The 21,272-nt window shown below is 38.4% G+C and overlaps 1 protein-coding gene across 7 annotated transcripts in view; it reads left to right on the plus strand.

Annotated features, from left to right (window-relative positions):
* The window catches only part of GPATCH2L (G-patch domain containing 2 like), a 77,294-nt gene that overhangs the window by 42,768 nt on the left and 13,254 nt on the right, over nt 1–21,272 (plus strand). For 5 of the 7 annotated variants that reach the window (XM_063698046.1, XM_055361041.2, XM_055361043.2 and 2 more), the window contains 2 exons: nt 1,244–1,338; nt 7,073–19,739. In XM_063698046.1, the coding sequence (XP_063554116.1) occupies nt 1,244–1,338; nt 7,073–7,233 (256 nt within the window). In that variant the 3' untranslated portion in view covers nt 7,234–19,739. Of the gene's footprint in view, nt 1–1,243; nt 1,339–7,072; nt 19,740–21,272 lie in introns of those variants that run through there. The other 2 variants (XR_010130798.1, XM_063698047.1) reach the window with 2 other exon arrangements.

Genomic DNA, 21,272 nt, shown 5'->3' on the forward strand with positions numbered 1-21,272 from the left:
TTAGGTTTGTCTGAGGTTCCAGTTTTAAGACTACTGAGGGTCTTGATCCTCAGCTGGGACTACTGATTAGGAGTTTATCTGGTATAATTTTATATGTTATTTACTTTGGCTAGTTTTTTAAAATTGTGGTAAAATGTACATAATATAAAATTTACTATTTTAATCACTTTTAAGTGTTCAAGTGGCCATTTGATTTTTAGAACTTTTATTCATTCATAGCAGTTTTAATCAACAGCTAATGAGGATGGCCTGTGTGCCCTGAGCCAAGGTTGGTAGATCATTGGAAAATTATCAAAGAAGTGTAAATAAAGTTTCTGTTCTCAAGATCCCTGTTCTTAATCTCAAAGAGATTAAGCCTTCTTGTTTCATTAGAGAAGCAAGATATATGTACACCAGTTAAACATTGCTTCATGGTAGATGAGGCCCCAAATGTTCAAGGAACACTTTGTGTAAAGGTGAGACTCATTTTGGTCTTTAATCAGAGGCAGGATCTGTCTAGTTTGAGAGGGACAAAATCTTCACATACGTAAAGATTTTTATTTTACTTCTTAATTTGCACACAGTACAATACATTCTTGGGGAACAGTGGTGAACTAAAATAGCATACCAGGTAGTTCAGTGTTAATCCCATTGTCTTTCACAGAATTGTTTGCTTTTAAAATAAGCTGAATATTCAGATGAAGGAACATATTGTCACATAATTAATATTTTTATTTTTTTGCCTGTAAAATAAAAAGCATAATTAATATTTTTAAAAGTCACAGAAACTAAACTTACTTAACTTGTGATGTAGACAGTATTAAAAATTCAGATTTACATGACAGGAGGTTGAACTTCCTATTAAAATTCTATGCAAATATCAGTGTTCATGCAGCATTAAACTTTTCAACGTATTACCTCTTGGGAGTAAGTATTTCATTAGTGAGTTTAGAGCAATTGTGGTTATAGTTTTTATGAAAAATAATTGTATAAAAATAAGCATGTAATGCAACACATATTTATTGAAATTAATCTTGAATGTCTGCTACACTGAAATCAGGTAAAAAGTTTAGAATGGGTGTGTATTGTGGATAAAGAGTGAGTTATTATTAATTCTGAATAATGTTGTACCAATGCTTAATGGCAAAAGATGGTACCCATTTTGTTTATGTCTGTAATACGTTAAGGATTTAATCTGGGCTACATGTAATGTCTTACAATAAGAATTAAAAAGTTCAAACCATTTTTCTTCTTACATCTGCAGACAGGCAAATGTACACTGGGGACCACCATGTTCACGTGACATCAAGAGGAAGCGGAAACCAGTGGCCACAGCATCTTTGTCTAGCCCCAGTGCAGGTGATTACATGCAGTTATCATTTTTTGAGCATGTACCGTGTGTCAGGCACTAAATTATGTGTTTTGTATACCTTTTCATGTAATGTTTGTGATAGTGTAGGTCATTTTATTCTCATTTTACATGGGAAAACTGAGACTACAAGAAATAATTAGCCTAGTTCTCGCTGACTCTGAAGTCTGTGCTTTTTCACTGTTACATGGCTAACTAGAGTTTGAAACCCTATATTCCACTATCAGCAATCTCCAGTCATCTGAGCTTTTGTTTTAGCACAGACAGGAAATTAGGTCCATGTTAATGAAAGTCCAGGTGAAGTGGCAGTTCAGTCAGGCAGTCACACAGGGTTATTTACTTTCTTATTTTGCATACAGTACAGTACATTCTTACTGCTTTTATAAGTAGAATGCTAATATTTTACTGGTCATGACATTCCTAATTAAAAACAATTTTTTAGGCTAAAACTTTTCAGTTTTTTTTTTTTTTTTTTTTTTTAACAAAACTAACACTAATTGGTAGAAGCCAAAATAGTGCTTCTCTTTGGTGGGGGGCAGTGACCAAGAGAGGGCACAAAGAAACCCTCTGGGCTGTTGGCAGTGCTCCATATGATGAACTTGGTGGGGGTGTGTGGCTGCTTACGTAGGTAGAATCTGGAGCTGTGCACTTAGGATTGATGTCCTTCACTGTGTGTATGAAAAAAAGGGGAGAGTTTTGTATTTATGAATATTTCAGTGAGAAAACTGGATATTGAATATACCATTGAATATTTTATTTTCTTTAGAAAATACTACCTATTATATAAATCAGAACAGTTGATAGCTGAATAGAGAGTAAACCTCACACAGATGGGGAGGGAGCCCTGTCCTCTACCTTAACTTAGTAAGTTTTGGTGAACTGTGAAATTGTCCTCTTTGTGCTTCTGTTTTGGAAGTCTGCTTGATGGTGGTTCATACTGGACAATCTTCATTACAGGTCTGATGATTATAGTACTTTTTTTTCAGTGCTTTCCACATGGCCAGGCCCTGAGGTGAACACTTTGTAAACATTATTTCACCTAATCTTTGCAACAGCCTTATAAGGTAGATGCTGTTTTTATTCCCAATTTACACATGAGAAAACCAAGGCTTAAATCACTTCCCTGAGGCCACATGGTTGATAAATTGCAGAGCCAAGATGAGACCGGTTTCCTTGTGACTCTAGAGCTGTCCTGCAGATGTTCTTCTTTTTATATATAACAAGATCAAGTCCAGACTATGACTGTGCATCAAAACTCAGATCCCCATTCAGTCTATGGTATTGGAAGCATTAAAAGAAAACCACGCCTCTTTCATCTTTTTGTTCTTTTTTTCTCCTTAATATCTAGCTTCTATTTTTAGCTTTTAATTGTTTATAAGAGAGGAACCACTGGGAAGAGTTTAAAATCCTTGTTCCATATTCAGGTTGGGAAGTGTACGTGTGTGGGGGTGGGTATTAAACAAGACTTGAGCATTAAGCATTTCCCCTCCTGAGCCCAGCTCCTCTCCTCACTTGTTGACTAAGCCCTGCTTCACTGAGCATTTTCTTTTTTTCTGCCCACAACCTGAGTGCCCCATGGAGGTGAAGGACATAGCCTGAGTCTGTGCCATCAGTCAGTAGAACAAATGGGCTTGCTCTGCCTAACATCGGGCCATCTCGGATTCCACCTCTTTTATAGGAATGAGTGATGAAGAGAGGTGGGTTCCGCTTTGCCGCTGTATTAATACACATCAGGGGCCAGCTCCTAGCACTAAATCACGCTACTGCATACATCTGTTATCGGACTTTTCACCAGTGTGATGAACAAGACTGCAGATAGAGGCTTCCTTGTGTCATTCTTTATAGGATTTTCCTAAAAGAATAAATAGCTCAGATCTCTGCCAACACTCTCCCCTATCACTGTGATGAATTCAGCTTCTTTCTTAAACATGCAGCCACAAATCTTTTCCCTTTTTCCCCTCCCCCAGTGGTAGAAAGTTTTGAGTTGAAATTGACTGAATTTAAAGATATTAATAAGGCTAGAGAGGTGAAGAGCAGGAAGAAACAGCATGTCTTCCTTGCCTTTTTGTACTAATAGTAACAAAAGGCCAAGGAAAAAGACTGTAAATGACCATAGGGTTGTTAAATAGACCCATCTTGAAAGTGTAGCACCTTTATTTTCTTTGTATCTTCATTCTCCCTCCTTTACGGCTTTCTAGCATGCAGGTGTCTAGTGCACAGAACCACACCCTGGATCTTAGTGAGCAAGCATGCTAACCTGCTTCTCAGACTTGATACACCAGAATAGGGATTTCCCTGCAAGTGTCTCCCTCATGCTGAAGTGAACTAGCTGAATATGCTCTTAAAGAAAGTAGTCAGAAAAGAAAAAAAATGATTATCTTCTCCAAAATTTGAGACTAAGTAGCTGTAAAAAACATAATAAACCCAGATGAAAACCAGGCTTCGTTTTCTTGAAATGATTTTCTTCATCAGAATGGTAGATCAGAGCCATTGGCGTGCAGATTCCAATCCTTTAAAAAGTAAACACATGCCTTTTGATAAAGCGGAATTGAGGTGATCAGAAATTCTGTTGAGAACCCAGCTATTTGTGTGAGTATATTTTAGCTATCCCAAAAACTTTTTCTGACCTTTCTCTTTCTGGGATAGGATATGTGTGCTTAGAGTATCATTCAGAAGGGTACCTAATAGTTAATCTGTTAATTAGTTACATCAGGTTTCAAATACTAGGTCAGTGATATGAGAGAGAGGGAGAGAGAGAGAGAGAGAGAGAGAGAGAGAGATTTGAATTGTCAAATGTATTGTCAGATGCATTCACAAGAGCAGGACTGCTTATCTGTTTTGCTCACTACTGTACCCCTAGCATCTAAATGAATACCTAGCCCATAGAATAAACCCACTGGTTATTTGTTGTAAGAATAAATTAATAGAATCTTAAAGTTGAAACAGAGTGATTCCTAATATATTGTAACCACATGGTTGGATTCAGTAGTTCCATTTTAGGATGTCCCTTTTCTCAGGAGTCATAGGGCAAATTCTTATTGCCCACTGTGTCTTTTTAAAGTTTAAATGTTTTTTAAAATTAAACATGTTTCTTAGTAAATATTGAAGGGGTATAAAAGAACATTTATAGCAGATATGTAAGGAGTAAATAAAATACAGCAAATATCCATGTACCTACCATTCACTTTAAGAAAAAGTTAAAATTTTCTTTTTTAAAAAGTTTAAAAGTTTTAAAAAGTTAAAATCTTTAAAAATCTTCTCCCTGCTCTCCTGAGGTAAAAGTTATTCTGATTGTTTTTTATCGTTTGTCATTCTTTTGTTTTTTTCAAGTAGTTTTAGCAGACATATGTATCTTCAAGCAGTACATTGTCTAGTTTTGTGTTTTTGAACCTTGTATATATGAAATCAAAGTATGTCATATTTTATGTTGCAGCTTTCACCGGGTTCTGTTTTTGAGATTCAATTATGCTTTGTCCTGCCAAAATCTATGTTTCAACTGCCATGTATGTGGTATTCTATTGTATGAATATGATTAATATGCTATAATTAAATGTTCTTGATGAACATTTGGATTGTATTCCTGTTTTATGCTATTATGGAAAATACTGCACTGTTCTCTGAGAGAACAAGTGCAAACATTCTTTAAGGCCACTTCCTGCTCATTAGGATGGCTATATCAAAAAACAGAGAACATCAGGTGTTGGTGCGGATGTGGAGAAATTGGAACCCTTGTGTAGTGCTTGTGGGAAGGCAAAATTGTGCATTGCTGTGGAAAACAGCATGTTAAAAAACAGTTCCTCAAAAAATTAAACACAAAACTACCATATGATCCAGCAGTTCTGTTTCTGTGCATATACCCAAAAGAATGAAAAGCAGAGACTCAAAATAGATTTTTGCACACCTTTGTTTACAGCAGCATTATTCGCAGTTGTCAAGGTGGAAACAACTCACATGTCCATTGCTGGATGAATGGATGAACACAATTTGCCGTATATATACAATGGAATATTATGTAGCTTGAAAGCCTTTCTTATTCAGAATGAAACTCTGCCACGTGCTACAAATTGGATGAAGACATTTGCTAAGTCAAATAAGTTAGACACAAAAGGAGAAATATTGTGTGATTCCACTTTTATAAGCTACTAGAATAGTCAACTTCATACAAACAGAAAGGAAAATAGTGGTTGCCAGGGGCTAGGGGAAGAGGGAAATGGGGGGAGTTATTGTTTAATGGGTACAGAGTTTCCATTTGAGATGATGAAAAAGTCCTGGTGATAAATAGTGGTGACAGTTATACAACAGTGTGAATGTACTTAATGCGACTGAACTGTACAGTTAAAAATGGATAAGATAGCAAATTTTATGTATATTTTACTATAATAAAAAATAGCAAAAAAGTTTTTCTAGGGTAGTGCTTTTTTCACTGCAGTTTGGTGACCGTGCAGGTATAGTTTTTTGAAATTTATTACCAGTTAAATATGAGTGAGTATATGTGCCTGAGTTTGTTGTGAGTGTGTGTGTATGAGAGAGAAAAAGAGAGAGATTTGAGTTGTCAAATGTATTTCCTGCTGCTGTGGTGACGTTCCAAAATGTTTGAAAGCTGTTGCCCTCAAGAAACTCTTGTATATAGAGTAACAGCTTTCAAGATATTTTTACATTAGCCCACAATAAGAAATTCATGTTTGAATATGTGCGTTGGTTGTACTTGTAAATCTGAAATAAATCCTGGGTGCACGCCGATACTTTCTATTTTTTTCATTGAGAAAAAAAAGTAATGGCCATGACCCACTAAATTGATTTTGTGATCCACAATTTGAAAATTACTGTTTTAGGTTACGTTTCTGGGACTGGAATTATTGGGTGATGGTAAAATCCAAACTACCCTAGATTTTGCCATATTTTAGTATATATTTGTTCTCAGCAGAGTGGGTAGAGATGATGGTGGTTTGTGCCACTCCACTCAGGGGCATTTGGAAATGTGAAGTAAATGTTTGTTTGTCACAATGACTGGGGAGTGTTCCTGGCATTCAGCAGATAGGATCCAGATCGGTAAGTGTTCTGAAGTATACAAGACAGCCCTGCACAAGCCATGTCTCCTGTCCAGAATGTCTTTAGTGATCTTATTGAAAAATATTGGGCCTGATTGTGCTCTTTTTCTACCATTTTCCTTGTTGTATGGTATATATTTATTGGTAACACTGCCCTATCGGAGGCATGGGTTGTGGCAGGAAGAGCGTGGGGTTTAGAGTCCAGTATGTGTGCTTGAATCTTGATATTTAACCAGCTCTGTTTTATCCCTGAACAATTTATCTGATCTCTGTATACCTTAGCTCCCTGATCTAGAAAGTGGAGATCACTATGAGTCATCTCTATGAGTATCTATGAGTAAGGGTTTGCATTAACAAGATCATGAGTATTCATTGTTTAAGCAATACACACATAAGTACGTAATAAGTGATTTTTACTACATTATGAATGCGTGCTACTGAATTTATTTGTTCAATTGAACCCATTTTCTCAGATTAGGAAATACTATCTTATTTAAATCTTGTCTTTACTTTTTTGTAGAGAAGAAAGAGGTACCTTACGTGGCCACTTGGGTTACTAGGACATGAAGTATAAGGATTAAGAAAATTTTTTTTCTAAGTATCTCTCATTCTAATTTGTCTTATTCTAATTTATCTCCCCTTGATGTTTTGCTCCTCTCTGTTGTAACCTTACTAGTTCACATGGATGCAGTGGAGCCAACCACACCAGCATCACAAGCCCCCAAATCACCCAGCTCTGAGTGGTTGGTGAGGACCTCTGCAGCAGAGAAAGCCACAGATGCAACTACTGCTACATTTTTTAAAATGCCACAAGAAAAGAGCCCTGGATACAGCTAGAGAGCAAGACTTCACCCTCCAGGAGCTGACTGGGTGTTGCTGAAGCAAATGTTGGACTTTGTGTTAGATAGTCTTGCATATCTTAATCGACATTCCCAGTCCTTTCACCACCAGAACCAACTCCTCTTTCAAACACAGCAGTGGATTCTTCCTCTCAGAAGATCATGTTGTGGGAATCTTTTTTTTTAATAGTGAAATATTGAGGCAGCAATTTTTTACAAAAAGGTCATCCTCTGCTCTATTTGTTACCTTGTTATTGCTGTCTCAACATTTACTACAGCTCCATTGACAGAGCTGTTGCTTTTTTGCAGTTGTCTTTGTTCTTGAAAAACCAGTAACTGTTTCTGCATACCTTTTGTGTAGAGCTTTTAATATCATTTGAGGAAGTTCCAAATTTGTAGCCAGTTCCAAACAAATTTAAATATTGAGTTGAGGCCTGTATGGAATTGTGTTCGCAGGAGATAAGGCTTGCCTTTGAGCCTACTCTTGATTCATGCAGAGTGCCAATAAGATAAATCAACCAAGTTTTGGGGCCTCAAAAGAGACACCAGCAACTGGGCCTTGAGAACTTCCATTTTTTTGCAGATTGTCTGCAGAAACTCAGACAGCTCATCAGCAGCAGCAGCTGTATTGTATTTTACCTCATCTTCAGAGTTTATGTTCTACTGAAAGAGGACGTGTGTGTATACACACACACACAGATTGGTATAATGGAGAAGATGGTTTAGGTGTACAGCAAATTTAAAATAGTCAGTGGATTGTGTCTTACTACTTCATGTCCCAGTGTAAGCCTTTATGTCCTAAGCAGGACTTTATTGTTAGTATTATAGGTTAATAACCTGCAGCAGAAATTCATACTCTATTATAATAATGGCTTCTTGGGGCCATGCTTTGGGGAAGTAAAATGTCTTTTTGACATGCCTTTATACTTGGCGTGTTTATGATGGCTCAGCTGCATGTGGAGTTATATATACAGTCGTGCCTGAAGTTGGATGCTACTTTGTCAAAATGAGAAATAAGTGATGGCCTGGAGCTGCTGGAGAGAAGCCACGCTTTCTAGAAAATATTGTCAGGAGTGTCTGTCATTCATTCAGGGGCCTGGCTGACAGAAGGGCTCTTTTTTTTATACCAATGAGTGCGTTTACTCTGAAATACATAGAAGCTCTTGGTGAAGTGCTCCCTGCTCTGGTCACATTGTAGAGGGACTCCCACTCATGCATCTGCTTATTTTCTGTCTTAAATAGGTGCTGAATGGGGCAGCACCTCCTTCCCCCAAAGTGCGATTGCCCCTGTTTCCCATACGAAGTGTAATGATGGGTTGCTTTTAAAATTATAGTCCTTATCAATGGAAACTCCAGATTTCTTTATCAAAGGGAGGTGGGTGGGCATGAATCTAGTTGGAAAAGGGGACTTGAAGCTAAGTTTACATGGCACTTTAAGACTGAGAACATGTCAATTGTTCATAATCAGGAATATGGTAGAGGGAGAGCAGGTGTAGATGATGGGACGGGAAAGTGCTGAAACCAGCCCAGCAGGCCTGTGAGTCGCCTCTGGTTCTCATGCAGCAGTGTGTGTGTGCTCACAGGGATGTTCCACCCCTGGTTCTCCTGCAGTAGTGTGGGAGAGTGCTGAAGCCGGCCCAGCATGCCTCTTAGTTGCCTCTGGTTCTCATGCAGCAGTGTGTGTGCTTACAGGGGTGGAGATGATGGGACGGGAGAGTGCTGAAGCTGGCCCAGCATGCCTCTGAGTCACCCCTGGCTCTCATGCAGCAGTGCGTGTGCTTATAGGGACTTCCCAGGCTGCACTTCCCTTCCCTGTGGGCTGCACCCATAGAAGTATAGAAAATGTGATGTCTGTTGAATATAAAATCGTACCACTGAATTGTTTTAGTGATGAGGTTAGATTTTGTTGTCGTGTGCATTGTCACCATAGTGACCCATGGCATATATTTTTAACATACTTGGTTGGGTTTGAGAGAAAGAAATCTGTGGACATAATTTTTTGTTTGTGTCAAGCTCTATGACTCATGCAGTGATTGGTCCCATGATCATGGCCTATTAGTGAAAACCTCCAAAGGTCAGGTGGCCAAGGTGTTCCCACATTTTTTCTATATAACTTGTTTCCTAATAGTCCGCCTTTCTACCTATGATTAAAAATAATTTTTACATACAACATTATTTACATTTCAAACATCTCTACGAAGTCATGCCATTTTAAGGAGATGAAAACAGCCACAGAGTTGAGTGACTTGCTCCAAATCACATAACTAAGCCAGGACTAGAATCCCAGACTTTCAGATTTTCTCTGCCCTGGGTTATAATCTCTTGTTTTTCAGTGATAGACCTGAGTCAGTCTGAGATGCTTATTTATGAAACAGTATACCATGAATATTTATTATCTTTCTTGGGCATGCTTTTCTACACATTTTGAATACTTTCAACAGGGATTACCCAAGAATGCAACATCTACCTGTAATAAATGGGGAGAAAATTAGTTGCCTGAGAGAATAGAATATTAAGCACACAAATACTTTCCAACACAGGGTTGTAAATTGTGCTCCTCATTTTAAGGTGCTGTACATGCATGTTTAAGGAATTATTAATCAGTGTATTCTGCTTGCTTTCTGTATTAACCAGTTCCAGAGGATAGCCTTAGAAATGAGTGTATTTTGAATCTTAAAGTTTCTTTATATGCAGCACAGTGTATAATGTCGTAAGTTAAGAAAAATCTATTATCTTTCAAAGAAGTTACGTAGTTACAAAAATCAGGTTTTGTAATCAGTGTTGAAAAAACTCTGAACTATGACTTACTTTGAGGATGATCCTTGAGCTCATGTATTTGATCTGCTCAAAAGTAATAACTAAAGCTGCGTTAAACAGTTTTTATTTATTTCAGGGTTCTGATTTTTCCCAGCTGGCTACACAAATGGCCTGTCTGAATCCTAGTTTTGTGTGTTTTCCACGATGGGCAGAAGTCAGAACATTATCTGCTTCTGTGAGGATCATTAATAAAGAGTTAGTTTTAATTATGAGTTTAAGGGAATTTTAGATTATTTTTCAGATGCAGTATTTTAAAGGAACAAAACTCTTGTGTTGCCTTTTGTTGTTGTTGTTGTTGTTGTTGTTTCCTGGAGACAGGTTCTTGATCTGTCACTCAGGCTAGAGTGCAGTGATGTGTTCATAGCTCACTGTAACCTTGAACTCATAAGCTCAAGCCATCCTCCTGCCTCAGCCTCCTGAGTTGTGAGGACTATGGAAGTGTGCCACTACGCCTGGCTAATTTTTTAAGTTTTTGGAGAGATGGGGTCTTGCTCTGTTGCCTATGCTGGTCTTGAACTCCTAACCTCAAGCAATCTTCCTGCCTCAGCCTCCCCAGGTGTTGTAATAATAGGTGCGAGCCACCATGCCCAGCCTTGTGTTGCCTCTTGGTACGAAATAATAAAAAGAAATTAGTAGCTTGTTTACCTGGTACCAGATTTGGAGGGGGCTGAGTATAATTTTTACTGAGTGGTGTGTGGTTGGAAAGTAGGCCACATTTAGCCTTGAATTGTTTAGAAATCAAATGCGATTCAGAATTGAAGAGGACATTGCTGGGCTATGAAATAGGCTACTAACAAGGCTATTTTTGTAGCAAAATGGCCAAAAGCTGAAATAAATCTTCTTAGTCTGTGATGCTTGTAGCATCCTTTGTTAAGTAAAGCACAACACCCTGGACAAGCGGCTAGTTATGACTTCCAAATAGATTGATAATAGCCTTGCATTTTGGAGTTAGAGACACTGTAGCTGTATCTGTATACCTGTAATATAGCCTGGGAAGTTCTGTTGCTGCGGAGTTAAAGTCACTTGGAATTGAAAAAGATACAGAGTGTTGAGACAAAGGAACTAGGCTGGCACGGTCATTGCTGATGCGATGGGTTCTCCACTTTGGCTCCAGGCGAAGGCTCCTGGTGGTGATGCATGATTGATTTCGGGTCTTTGTTTTATTTTGGCTTCATTACTGTGGTTCTGAGCCACACAGGTTTTTCCCCCTGGGGAGAAGACTATGTAAAAATCTCAGCGTTAGAAGCTGTGTTCAGTGCCCTGTATGTCTTGTGAACCTATCTGAGCTGGGCTGAGAGCAGAGTGGCTTACTGTAGCAGCTGTGGATGCAGTCTAGTTGGAGGCATGGCTTGGAGGATGTCATGGTTCATGCGATGGTTGGAGGGATGGTAAAAGCAGTTAGCTCTTGTCAGCTGCTTCCCTCTGCTAGTGCTTGAGCTGCCAATTTTATTTGTCGGTATTTCCTGATCTCCCACTCCTGTTGTGAAAGGTCACAGAGTTACTGTCACTGGCAACAATTTTGCCCCTTAGAAGAAAACTGGTACAGAAGGAAAGGGTGAGGAAAATGGTGAGTTCCATCACTCAGAACTAAATGCAAGTGGCAGAGAGATGCTTTCTCCTGTGTTAACGTCTCCAAAAGATGAACATCAAATGCCCGGAAACAGCAACATCAAAAAGAAGGAAGATGAGAAGTATTGTTGAAGAGTATGGACTACAGGGTTTTTAACAAGTCCGGCAAAACAAACTATGGCCAAAAGAAGAAATTTTTCTGTCACTGCGAGTAGACATCATAAATGCTTGGTAAAATTGCCAGATTTAGGGAATAAAAAAATTTTAAAGTACAGTGTTGAAGAATGGGGCATGTCCTGAAGACATTCAGCAAAGAAGCAATCTTGGCAAGGTGGAGAAGCGGGAAGCAACGGGGAGAGAAAGGGAGATGCCCAGAGCAGGAATTCTCAATGTGTGGTCCCTAGGCCAACAGCATCAGCACATCTTGCCCTCACCAGACCTACTGAATCCGAAACTCCCAGCGCAAGGCCCAGCAGTCTTCAACAAGCCCTCCAGGGGGCTTTGGTGCGTGCTCAAGTTTGAGAACCATAGGCTTTGCCACGGTTAAAAAGATGTTTTAATGGACTGGTCTCCTCCTAAGCTCTGAGGAGCTCTCATATTCCCTCCATAAGTAAAGAGATTTTTTTTGTATAATTCTTTGCAGAAACTGTTAATGTCTTTATTTCTCATATTTTTTTTTCCCCTACAAGCTCCTGAAAGATCTTTTTGAAAAATTGACAAAGGATGCTATCAAGGGCTATGTTTAGGTGGATGGAAATAACCTTTTGAAAATGGATAAAGCCTGGGTGTGGTGACTCACGCCCATAATCCCAACACTTTGGGAGGCCAGGGCAGGAGGATTGCTTTATTGCAGGAGTTGAAGACCAGCCTATGCAACATAGTGAGACCTTGTCTCTACAAAAAATTTTAAAAATTAGTTGGCTGTGGTGGTGTATGCCTGTGGTCCCAGCTACTTGGGAGGCAGAGGCAGGAGGATCACTCATGCCCAGGAGGTTGAGGGTGCAGTGAGCCATGATCTGGCCACTGCACTCCAGCCTGGGTGACAGAGCGAGACCCTGTATCAAAAAATAGATAATAAAATAAAAATTGATAAAAATAGAACAATGAATTGTTAGTCTACGAATGATAGTCATTTTTCACAATTGGCAGTAAAAATATGATTTGTGTAAGGTATGAGTTTACCATATTTGTTCATTAGATCTTAGTTTCAAGGGAAAGTATCATGTATTTTCCAGCATGATAATGACGAATCATTTAAAGTACGGCTCATAAAAATGAAAAAAAAATTGGAAGAAAAAACCACCTTGGGTACATAGATGTGTAATAAATACCTGTTGAGTTATTGGCAATCTCTTGCTAGGACTGAATCTCAGTACTTCAGAGCATGTAAAAATCAATTTTCTGTGATCCAACTTAATCACACCGTGTTTTCTTTTTTTAGATTTCAGCTGGCAATTTTGCAGGGGTTGGAGACCAATAGCGATGTCATGCTTTTTGGTTGTTGTTATTGTCTGACTCGTGGATTCAGCATTTCAGAATATGGTACTCTAATCTTAAGGCTTTGAAAAGAAACCATGGCCATTTTTTCTTCATATTTTACCTTTATTAATTGGGCTGGGTCCTAACTGGTTGCCAGAGCCCAGAAATCCAAGTTCTGTCTTTTCAGGGAATATGCATAGCTAAAGAGTTCATTGTGTTTGCAAAGGTATACTAGGAGTTCTCATTTCCTCAGATGCTCATGTCTGTAGGCTGTTAAGCTCTCATTTCAATTTTTGCAGTCTTTTAAAACACCACACTTCTTTTCCATCTTGAAGACCAGTTAAAACTACCTCTGGCCAAAAATGTTAGTGTTACTAGATATTATCAAGGTGTGAGACTAAAAAGTTAGAAGGCTTTAAGATATAAATTATATAAGTTAATGTTTTCTTTCTCTAAAAGTTCTGACCCTTGCTGACCCCTCATTCAAATATTTTTAATTGAAAGGGGAAAGAAAATATCAGAGAACTTAAAGATGGCCTTCGTGACTTTGACTCAAAATCAACGCATTTCATTTTGTATAGGTCCTACACCTTGCTTCCTCAAGCGGCCATGAAAAAAAATCTCATGACCATACAAACTGATGCCACCCCAAAGTCATGGTAACGATTTGAATTGCTCTCAGTATTGATGTCAAACTCCCTCCTGTTGTCAGCAGCTTATTGCAAACTGGCCATTCTAAACCCTTTTACCCCCACCTTCTCTCAATCTTAGCAGTTAATCTCAGCCCTCCCCCACCACATAACAGCCTCAGGCAGAACTTCCCACTTAGACACCCACACACACACCCTTCCTTACCTTCTTGCCAGTGCCTGTCCTGCCCAAGACGAACCCCTTTTCCTGTGCCCTAGGACCTCTCCCTTGATAAATGACTTGATCTAGCTACAGCCTCACACTCCTGGCACATACAGCTTTGCATTTAAACATGTTCAGGTACTCCTTCCTTCAAACAAAAGACCTTTCCTCAACCCTTTGAAAGCCTGAGTACCACTAAGGTATACTGCCCTTATCTGCACTCTGTCCATTCTGCAGTCCACTGAGGCAGTGGTTTTTAACCCTGGCTGCATGTTAGGGTCACCTGGGAAGCTTTAAAAAGTCCTAATTCCTGGACTGGACCACAGACCAGTTAAATCAGCATGGGGAGGTGGGGATGGGTTTCAGTCTTTAAAAAGAAATGTAGCTGAGGCTGAGAACCACCACTCTAAAACCTGGCGGCTACCCTTGCTACCATTAAAACTGTTCTTGCTGGATTCACCCACCAGTGACTTCTACTGTTAAAATTTAGCCCATAGGTTGATTTTTATGACACTGATGCTATATAACCACTTCCTTCTTTGGAATGCTCCCTTTCCTGACCCTACTTTCCTGATTTTTCTGCCACTTCTTTGCTCTTTCTCAGTTTCTTTGGAGTTGTTAGGTAGGTCAGTCTAGCACAGACTGGATGCCGGTCTCTGCCGCCACCTCCGTTATTTCAGTGAACACCTGTATGCCAGTGAGTTCCTTTGCCATACCACCTAAATGCACCAACTTAAAAGCACAGATTAGAGTGAAGCATTCACATTTATTACTGCAGGCTTCTAGGAAAGCATATTAAAGGTCTCTGGTCCTTCTCTCACCTCCCTTGTTCCTCCTCCAAGCCCAGTGAGGTAGGAGGAATTGCTAATTAGATTAATGAGATTCTAAGATGGGTCACTCCTGTTTACTTATGAGTTGCTATTTATGAAAAGATGGCCTGGACTGTGTTCCCTCTTCTGCTTTCTCCTCTTCAGGGTCTTGGACTGGTAAGGGGGCCTGTGCCCAAAAGGGGCTCCTCCACCTAATGCTGTCTTTAATCTGTGGCTTTCTGCTGCTGGTTAATTTTTTAATTTGGCTTCCTCAAGCCTTTTTGGCCTTGAACTTCATGTTGATTTTTATCAAAGAACTTTTTATTGGGGCATCAGCACTAGCCCTATGAATACAGTGAAACTTGGGGTTCCACTTTCATCAGATGTGACCCTGTGTGTTCCTGATGTCTTTGAATCACTAGTTTCTGATTCAAAATATGGGGTAGGTGGATCTGATTAGTAGTCATATGCCTGTGTCCTGGCTAGGAAGTCAGAATGAGGTTATCTGGAAAGTTGAGCTTCCTCACACATGGGAAGGTACTTCAGATGCTGGACAGCCAATAAGAATAACAAAGGTCCACCAGAACCATTGCCCCAGTCACTGATTGAACAAACATTTACTGAACACTGATGAAACGAAGTCCTCCTCAGGGACCTCTTAGGGAAGAGGGTAACTGCCCTAAGGCAGGACACTCCTGGGCCCCTTAGATATACTATCCTTGAAACTATTAGGCCCCTGTCCAGAGTACCTAATAATAATAATGGCAAATATGTATTTGGTGGTCTGCCATTTGGAAGCAACATCTCACTTATTCAACAACTCTAAAGGTAGGTACTTTTATCTCCATTTTAAAACAATGAAATACAGTTACAGACAAACTTGCTCGAGTCACATATCTATTAAGTGTCAGTCAAGATTCAGATTCAAGTCTGTTTGATGTTAAAGAGTGTCTGTTCCCAACCAATACCTCTGCTGCCTCTTTTTACAAACTGAACTGTTGGAGGGCATGTACGTGTGCATAAGCTGTGGGCCACTGGGCCATGGGCCAGTGTCTGGTGAGACCTCTTTATTGACTTGTTTGTCCTGGTGGGCTGTTTCTCTACCAGGCAACTGTGAATGGGCTCATCCCTTCTCTGTGCATACATCATTGAAAGGAGATAGCCGGTTTCTGTGACATCCTCTTATAACAACCTAGTTTTGTTCTTGAGAGTGACCAGAGCAAGAGAAAAGTCAATGAAATTCTGCAGATCTTGTAAACCTGTGGCAATAAGAAGGTATTATCCTTTCTGTACCAAGGCACAACTGATTCCTAAGCGAGGAGGATATGTGTTCTGAGATGTTAATGTTAGTGATAGACTGTTTTCAACACCTTGGTAAACATTTCTTTTGACTGTTAGCAAAAGCTGCCCTAACAGTCTTGGCTTTTAGAAATGCCCCTTCATTCATTAGATGTGTATAGAACACATCTTATGCTGAGCACTCTGCTAGGAGCTGGGTATACAGAGAAGAAAGGCATTCCTGCTCTCATGATGTTCATGGTCTTCTGCGGAAGAGACCAGAAAAAAAAGTATTACAATGTAGAATGAAATAAGAATGACAGGGTATTTTGGCAGCAAGGAGGAGGGCACTTTAACTCAAACTGGGCAGTGGAAGAAGTAAAAAAAAACACTGAAAGAAATCCTGAAGGATAAGCAGGAGTTAAGAAGAGTGGATGAAGCCCTCCAAGGGTAAAAGCATGGTTTATTCAGAGCACTGCAAGTGTTTTAGTATGGCCCACATGTAAAGCTTACAGAGGAACAAAGAGAGGAAGGCAAGAGCCAGGAAGTGAAGGGTCCTGTGTATACTGGCTTACTTGTTGAGTTGGAGAACTATTGCCGTATTCCTCTGCTAAGCTCAGGGTGCATTCATGGAAACCCTACTGCAACTGGCCCATTGTGCATACAAAGCTGGAACTGAGATGTGAACAGATTTGCATTGCCTTGATCACCTTCCGTAGGAAATATAGCTAGACCCACTTATTGGTAGGAGCTACTGACATGTTAAAACTAGGTTAAACTGAATTGGAAGTAATGGTTTATTTGGAATCATGGCTGACTGATTCCATTACATGTTCTAGCATGATACCAGTCTGAGGTTATTCCCCTTGAACCACCGACTTAGTAGAGTTTAATGTGCAATGTGATGGTCTTAGTTCCTTGTACTGTTCTTCAGTGACAAAGTTGTTCAACTACCAGTTAAGTTTTTTGGGCTTTGTTTCTCAGTAGTGACAATAAATTTTGTGTTGATCTATTTACACCTTTTGGACTGAATGCCTTAGCAATCATTGATATTTTAAGCCTACAGGAAGTGCCCATGGGATAAAACCAGTCTGCTGGCTCACACTAAGTTCTGATCCCATGATTTTGGTCTCATTAATACCGTGCTATAAATAAAGTTAGCTAAATCTTTTGAAACTGCATAAAAGTGAAATAATTATGAGTTTTGGGCCAACATTTTTCCTGAACAGCTTCTGACTGACCAGCATTTTAAATTAGGCGATGCAGTCTAGCTTTTGTACATAGAAATAAGAAAGTGACTTATGTTCCATTATTAAAATAGTATAGGGAGGACAGGTAAATTATTAATTTTTCATTGCTCGTAGTAGAGAATTAAGGTATATTGACTAGTGAAATAGAGGATTATGGGGATCATATGAAAATATGATTAAAGAGATTATCACTAGAAGAAAAATTCAGACTGCTAATTATGAGAAAAAACATGTATGCACAACCAAACAAATCACAAAAATGAAAGATGTCTAAAACCATAGAATAGGAACAAATGTACCTGTCATATTAATAAACGTAAACTTATCTGTAGATAAAAGACAAAAATGTCAGCAAACACTAATTTCATGTTATAAGATTCAGAAAGGTTGAGCGAAAGTAAACCAAGCAAACACAAACAAGAAAATGAGTTGTAGTCTGCATATCAGGCAAGGTTGAACTTAGGGAAAAGGAACCGGAAAAAAAAAAAAAAAAAAAACCCATGACATAATGCTAAAGGGTGTGACTCACGAGATAATAATGTTTCTAGATATCTGTGTACCAAATAATGGAAAACCGTTTATGTATTGGAAACCATAGGAGACACAGGAAGAAACAGAAATGCAATGTTAGTTGGATATTTTAATTCAATTCTGTCAATTCATGACAGATCAAGTGGATAAAAAACTAGGACATGGGATGATTTAAATAAGATACAGAAGATCTAGTTGATGCATATTAGACTTTACCCTAAAAGTGGTAACTACACTTCAAAGTATCCGTGAAACATTTCCCCATTTGACTGTGTATTAGAGCATACAGAAAACATAAGTTTCAGAACAGAAAAAAGGAACAACAGATGGCATTTGCTGATAAAAATGCAGTAAACTTAGAATTTGAGGATAAGTGGTCAGAAAAAAAATGCAATAAATTAAAGCCAGAAAACACTGCTCATCTGCAATCCAAAATGTTTTTAAGCTCTTCAACTATTCTTGGGTTGATTAGGAAATGCAAAGTATTAAAAAAGCATTTCATATCTAAAATATAAACTTGTTCCTCTGAGATACAAATAAAACAGTGCTCAGAGGAAAATTCATTGCCCTAAAATTTATGTATTAAAAAATAAGATAAATGTCATATAACTCAAAATATTAGGAAAAGGAATCTTTTAAAGGCAGGCTAAAAGAATCAAGAAAAGTTAATTAGAAAAATGAGGAAACAAAGCTAATTTTTAAAATATGTAGTAAAATATGTAACATTTTAGCTAACATTACAAGAGAAGACAAACACAAAATAAGAATTACCAGGTATTGAATAAGTAAGAGCCATAAAATATACTTTGCTCAAGTGTATGCAAACAATTTAAAAACTTGGATTAAATGGATAATTTTCCAGGAAGGTATAATTTGCCAAAAAATGACATCAAAAGAAATCTAATATAACAATTGTCATAGAAGAAATGAAGTAAGTATTTCAATTAGCATGACAGACTAAATACTTTTAAAGACCCAATGAAAACAAAGAAATGCATTTGGAGAATTAACAAAAACTTTTTGTAACACCAATTTTTTATTTTACATTTTAAAGCATGAAGTGGAATTTATTGTAAAGACATGTATTTTATAGAATCCAAGCAAAAGCTCACCAGCCGGAGATAAAGTGAGGCCAGCTCAGGGAATGTGAGCAGTGGCGATTTATTCCCTCTGGTGTTCCATGTTAGCCTGACACAGAGCCCCCTCTTCACATTCTCAGGGGCTCTTGATCCAAAACCTTTTTTAAAAAAAATAATTTTAGACTTAACAGAAAATCTGCAAAAATAGATTTCCTGTGTGCCCTTCTCTCAGCTTCTCCTAATGTTAACTTACATACCAGTGGTACAATTATTGAAACTAGGAAATTAACATTGGCACAATCCTATTAACTACATACTTTATTTGAATTATAGCTGTTTTCCCAGTAATGTTGTCTTTCTGGTTCGGTATTCAATCCAGGATCCATATGTACTTGGGTCTTTCTGGGTTTTCTGTTCCACTGGTCTACTTGTGCATGGTACCACACTGTTTTAATTATAGAGACTTTATAGTGTGTTTTAACAACTGGCAAGGCTAGTCCCCCTTATAATTTTTCCTGTTTGTTGTGCTTCTGGCTATTCATACATGTTTGTTTTTCCATATTAACTTTAGTATCAACTTGTCTAAATTCATTTTTTAAGGTACATTGGTATTTTATTGATATTATATGATATTAACTGATTTAGAGAGAACTAACATCTTTAAAATGTGGTGTCATCCTATCCAAGAACAGGAGATGTATTTCCATTTATTCAAGTCTATTTTGTGCCTTTTCAGCAGTGTTTTAAAATTATCCTTGTGTAGGTTTTGTGCATTTCTTGCTAAGCTTATCCCTAAGTATTTAATTTATTTGCTAGTAAATGAGATTTCCTCTGCCATTATGTCTTCTAATTGGTTATTGCTCTCTATATAAAAGCTACTGATTTTGTATGCTAATATATCTTGCTACCTTACCTAATTTTTTTAAAAAAATAAACAACAAATTTATTTCTTATGGTTTCACAGTCTGGGAAGTCCAAGATCAAGGTGCTGGCTGATTCAATGTCTGGTGAGAGCTTGCCTTCAGGTTCATAGATGGCACCTTCTAATTGTGTCCTCACATGGTGAAGGGAACTAGTTAGCTCTCTGGGGTCTCTTTTATAAGGGCATAAATCCCAATCACTAGGGCTCCACCCTCCTAATCTAATGACCTCCCAAAGTCCCTGTCTTCAATGCCAACACTTTGGGGGTTAGGATTTCCACCTGTTTTCAGGGGACACAAACATTTATACCATAGCAGTCAGTAACAAACTCTTTTTGTTTTGCAGCCAAAGGTCAGTCAGTTTTATCTTCTTAACTTAGTATAATCTAAGCCCTAAAACCATGAAATGAATGGGAAAGGTTTTTTTTCTTTTTCTTTTTCAACTTTTATTTTAGATTTGAGGGGTGCATGTGCAGGTTTGTTACCTGGGTGTACTGCGTGATGCTGGGGTTTGGGGTATGAATGACCTGTTACCCAGGTACTGAGCATCCTTACAGAATTCTTTTACTTTTGAAGTTAGTTTTATCATTGCTCCTCTAGAAAAACAAACAAAAAACCCAAAAATTATTTCTGAACACCCAGAATAATGATAAGAAATGAAAAAAATCTGTAGAAGTAAAAAATGACATGAAAGCTTAAACCTGGGAAAGCAAGTAAGACAAAAGCCATCTTTTACCTTGAAGATCAGGGTAAGCCCTGATTACCCTGAGCCTCTGTTGTGCTGACTGAGATGGATGCAGGAGGTAAAGCAGGGCCTGCTCAAGGCAGGAAGTTTAATCTGAGATCTCCCACAAAGTGGGGATCCTCCAAGTGCTACCCTTACTGTGTAAAGGTAAACACGAAATAAGCCACCAAGCAGAAATAACAGCAAGGAAAATTGCCTTTCTTGACCTTGGCCCTGGGTGGAGGAAAAGCTGTTCCTGTCTCACCAACCTAAAAATGTTTAACAAGTTGTCCCTTACATAGAGAGTTGGGGCTCAAATTTATACTACTTGTATGTTGCAAAATACTGCATGAGGAAATTTAATTTACAGTAGACCCAAGCCAGTTGTAACCCCAGATAACTACTAGAAGCAACCACAAATTCTCTCTGGAGGAATGAAGCTTCAATCCAGGTATCAGATAACTCTCATAGATAAAGTTATGAATATGAACAACTTAAGCCAATATATTTGAAAGCTTAGACAAAATTCCTAGGGAAAATAATTTCTCAAAACTCATTCAGGGGAAATAGAAAGCTTGATTAGTTTTGTAACATTAAACAAATTTAGTAAGTAGTTTAAAATCTGGGCCTGTGTACTCTGCAGAAAGATTTTATGGGACCCCCAAAATGCCATCAGTTTTTTTTCTGGAGCTTGACACATTGATTGTAAAGTTCATTTGGAAGAACAAA

The sequence above is a fragment of the Gorilla gorilla genome, chromosome 15, assembly GCF_029281585.2.
Source record: "Gorilla gorilla gorilla isolate KB3781 chromosome 15, NHGRI_mGorGor1-v2.1_pri, whole genome shotgun sequence".
NCBI classification, from domain to species: Eukaryota; Metazoa; Chordata; class Mammalia; order Primates; family Hominidae; genus Gorilla; species Gorilla gorilla.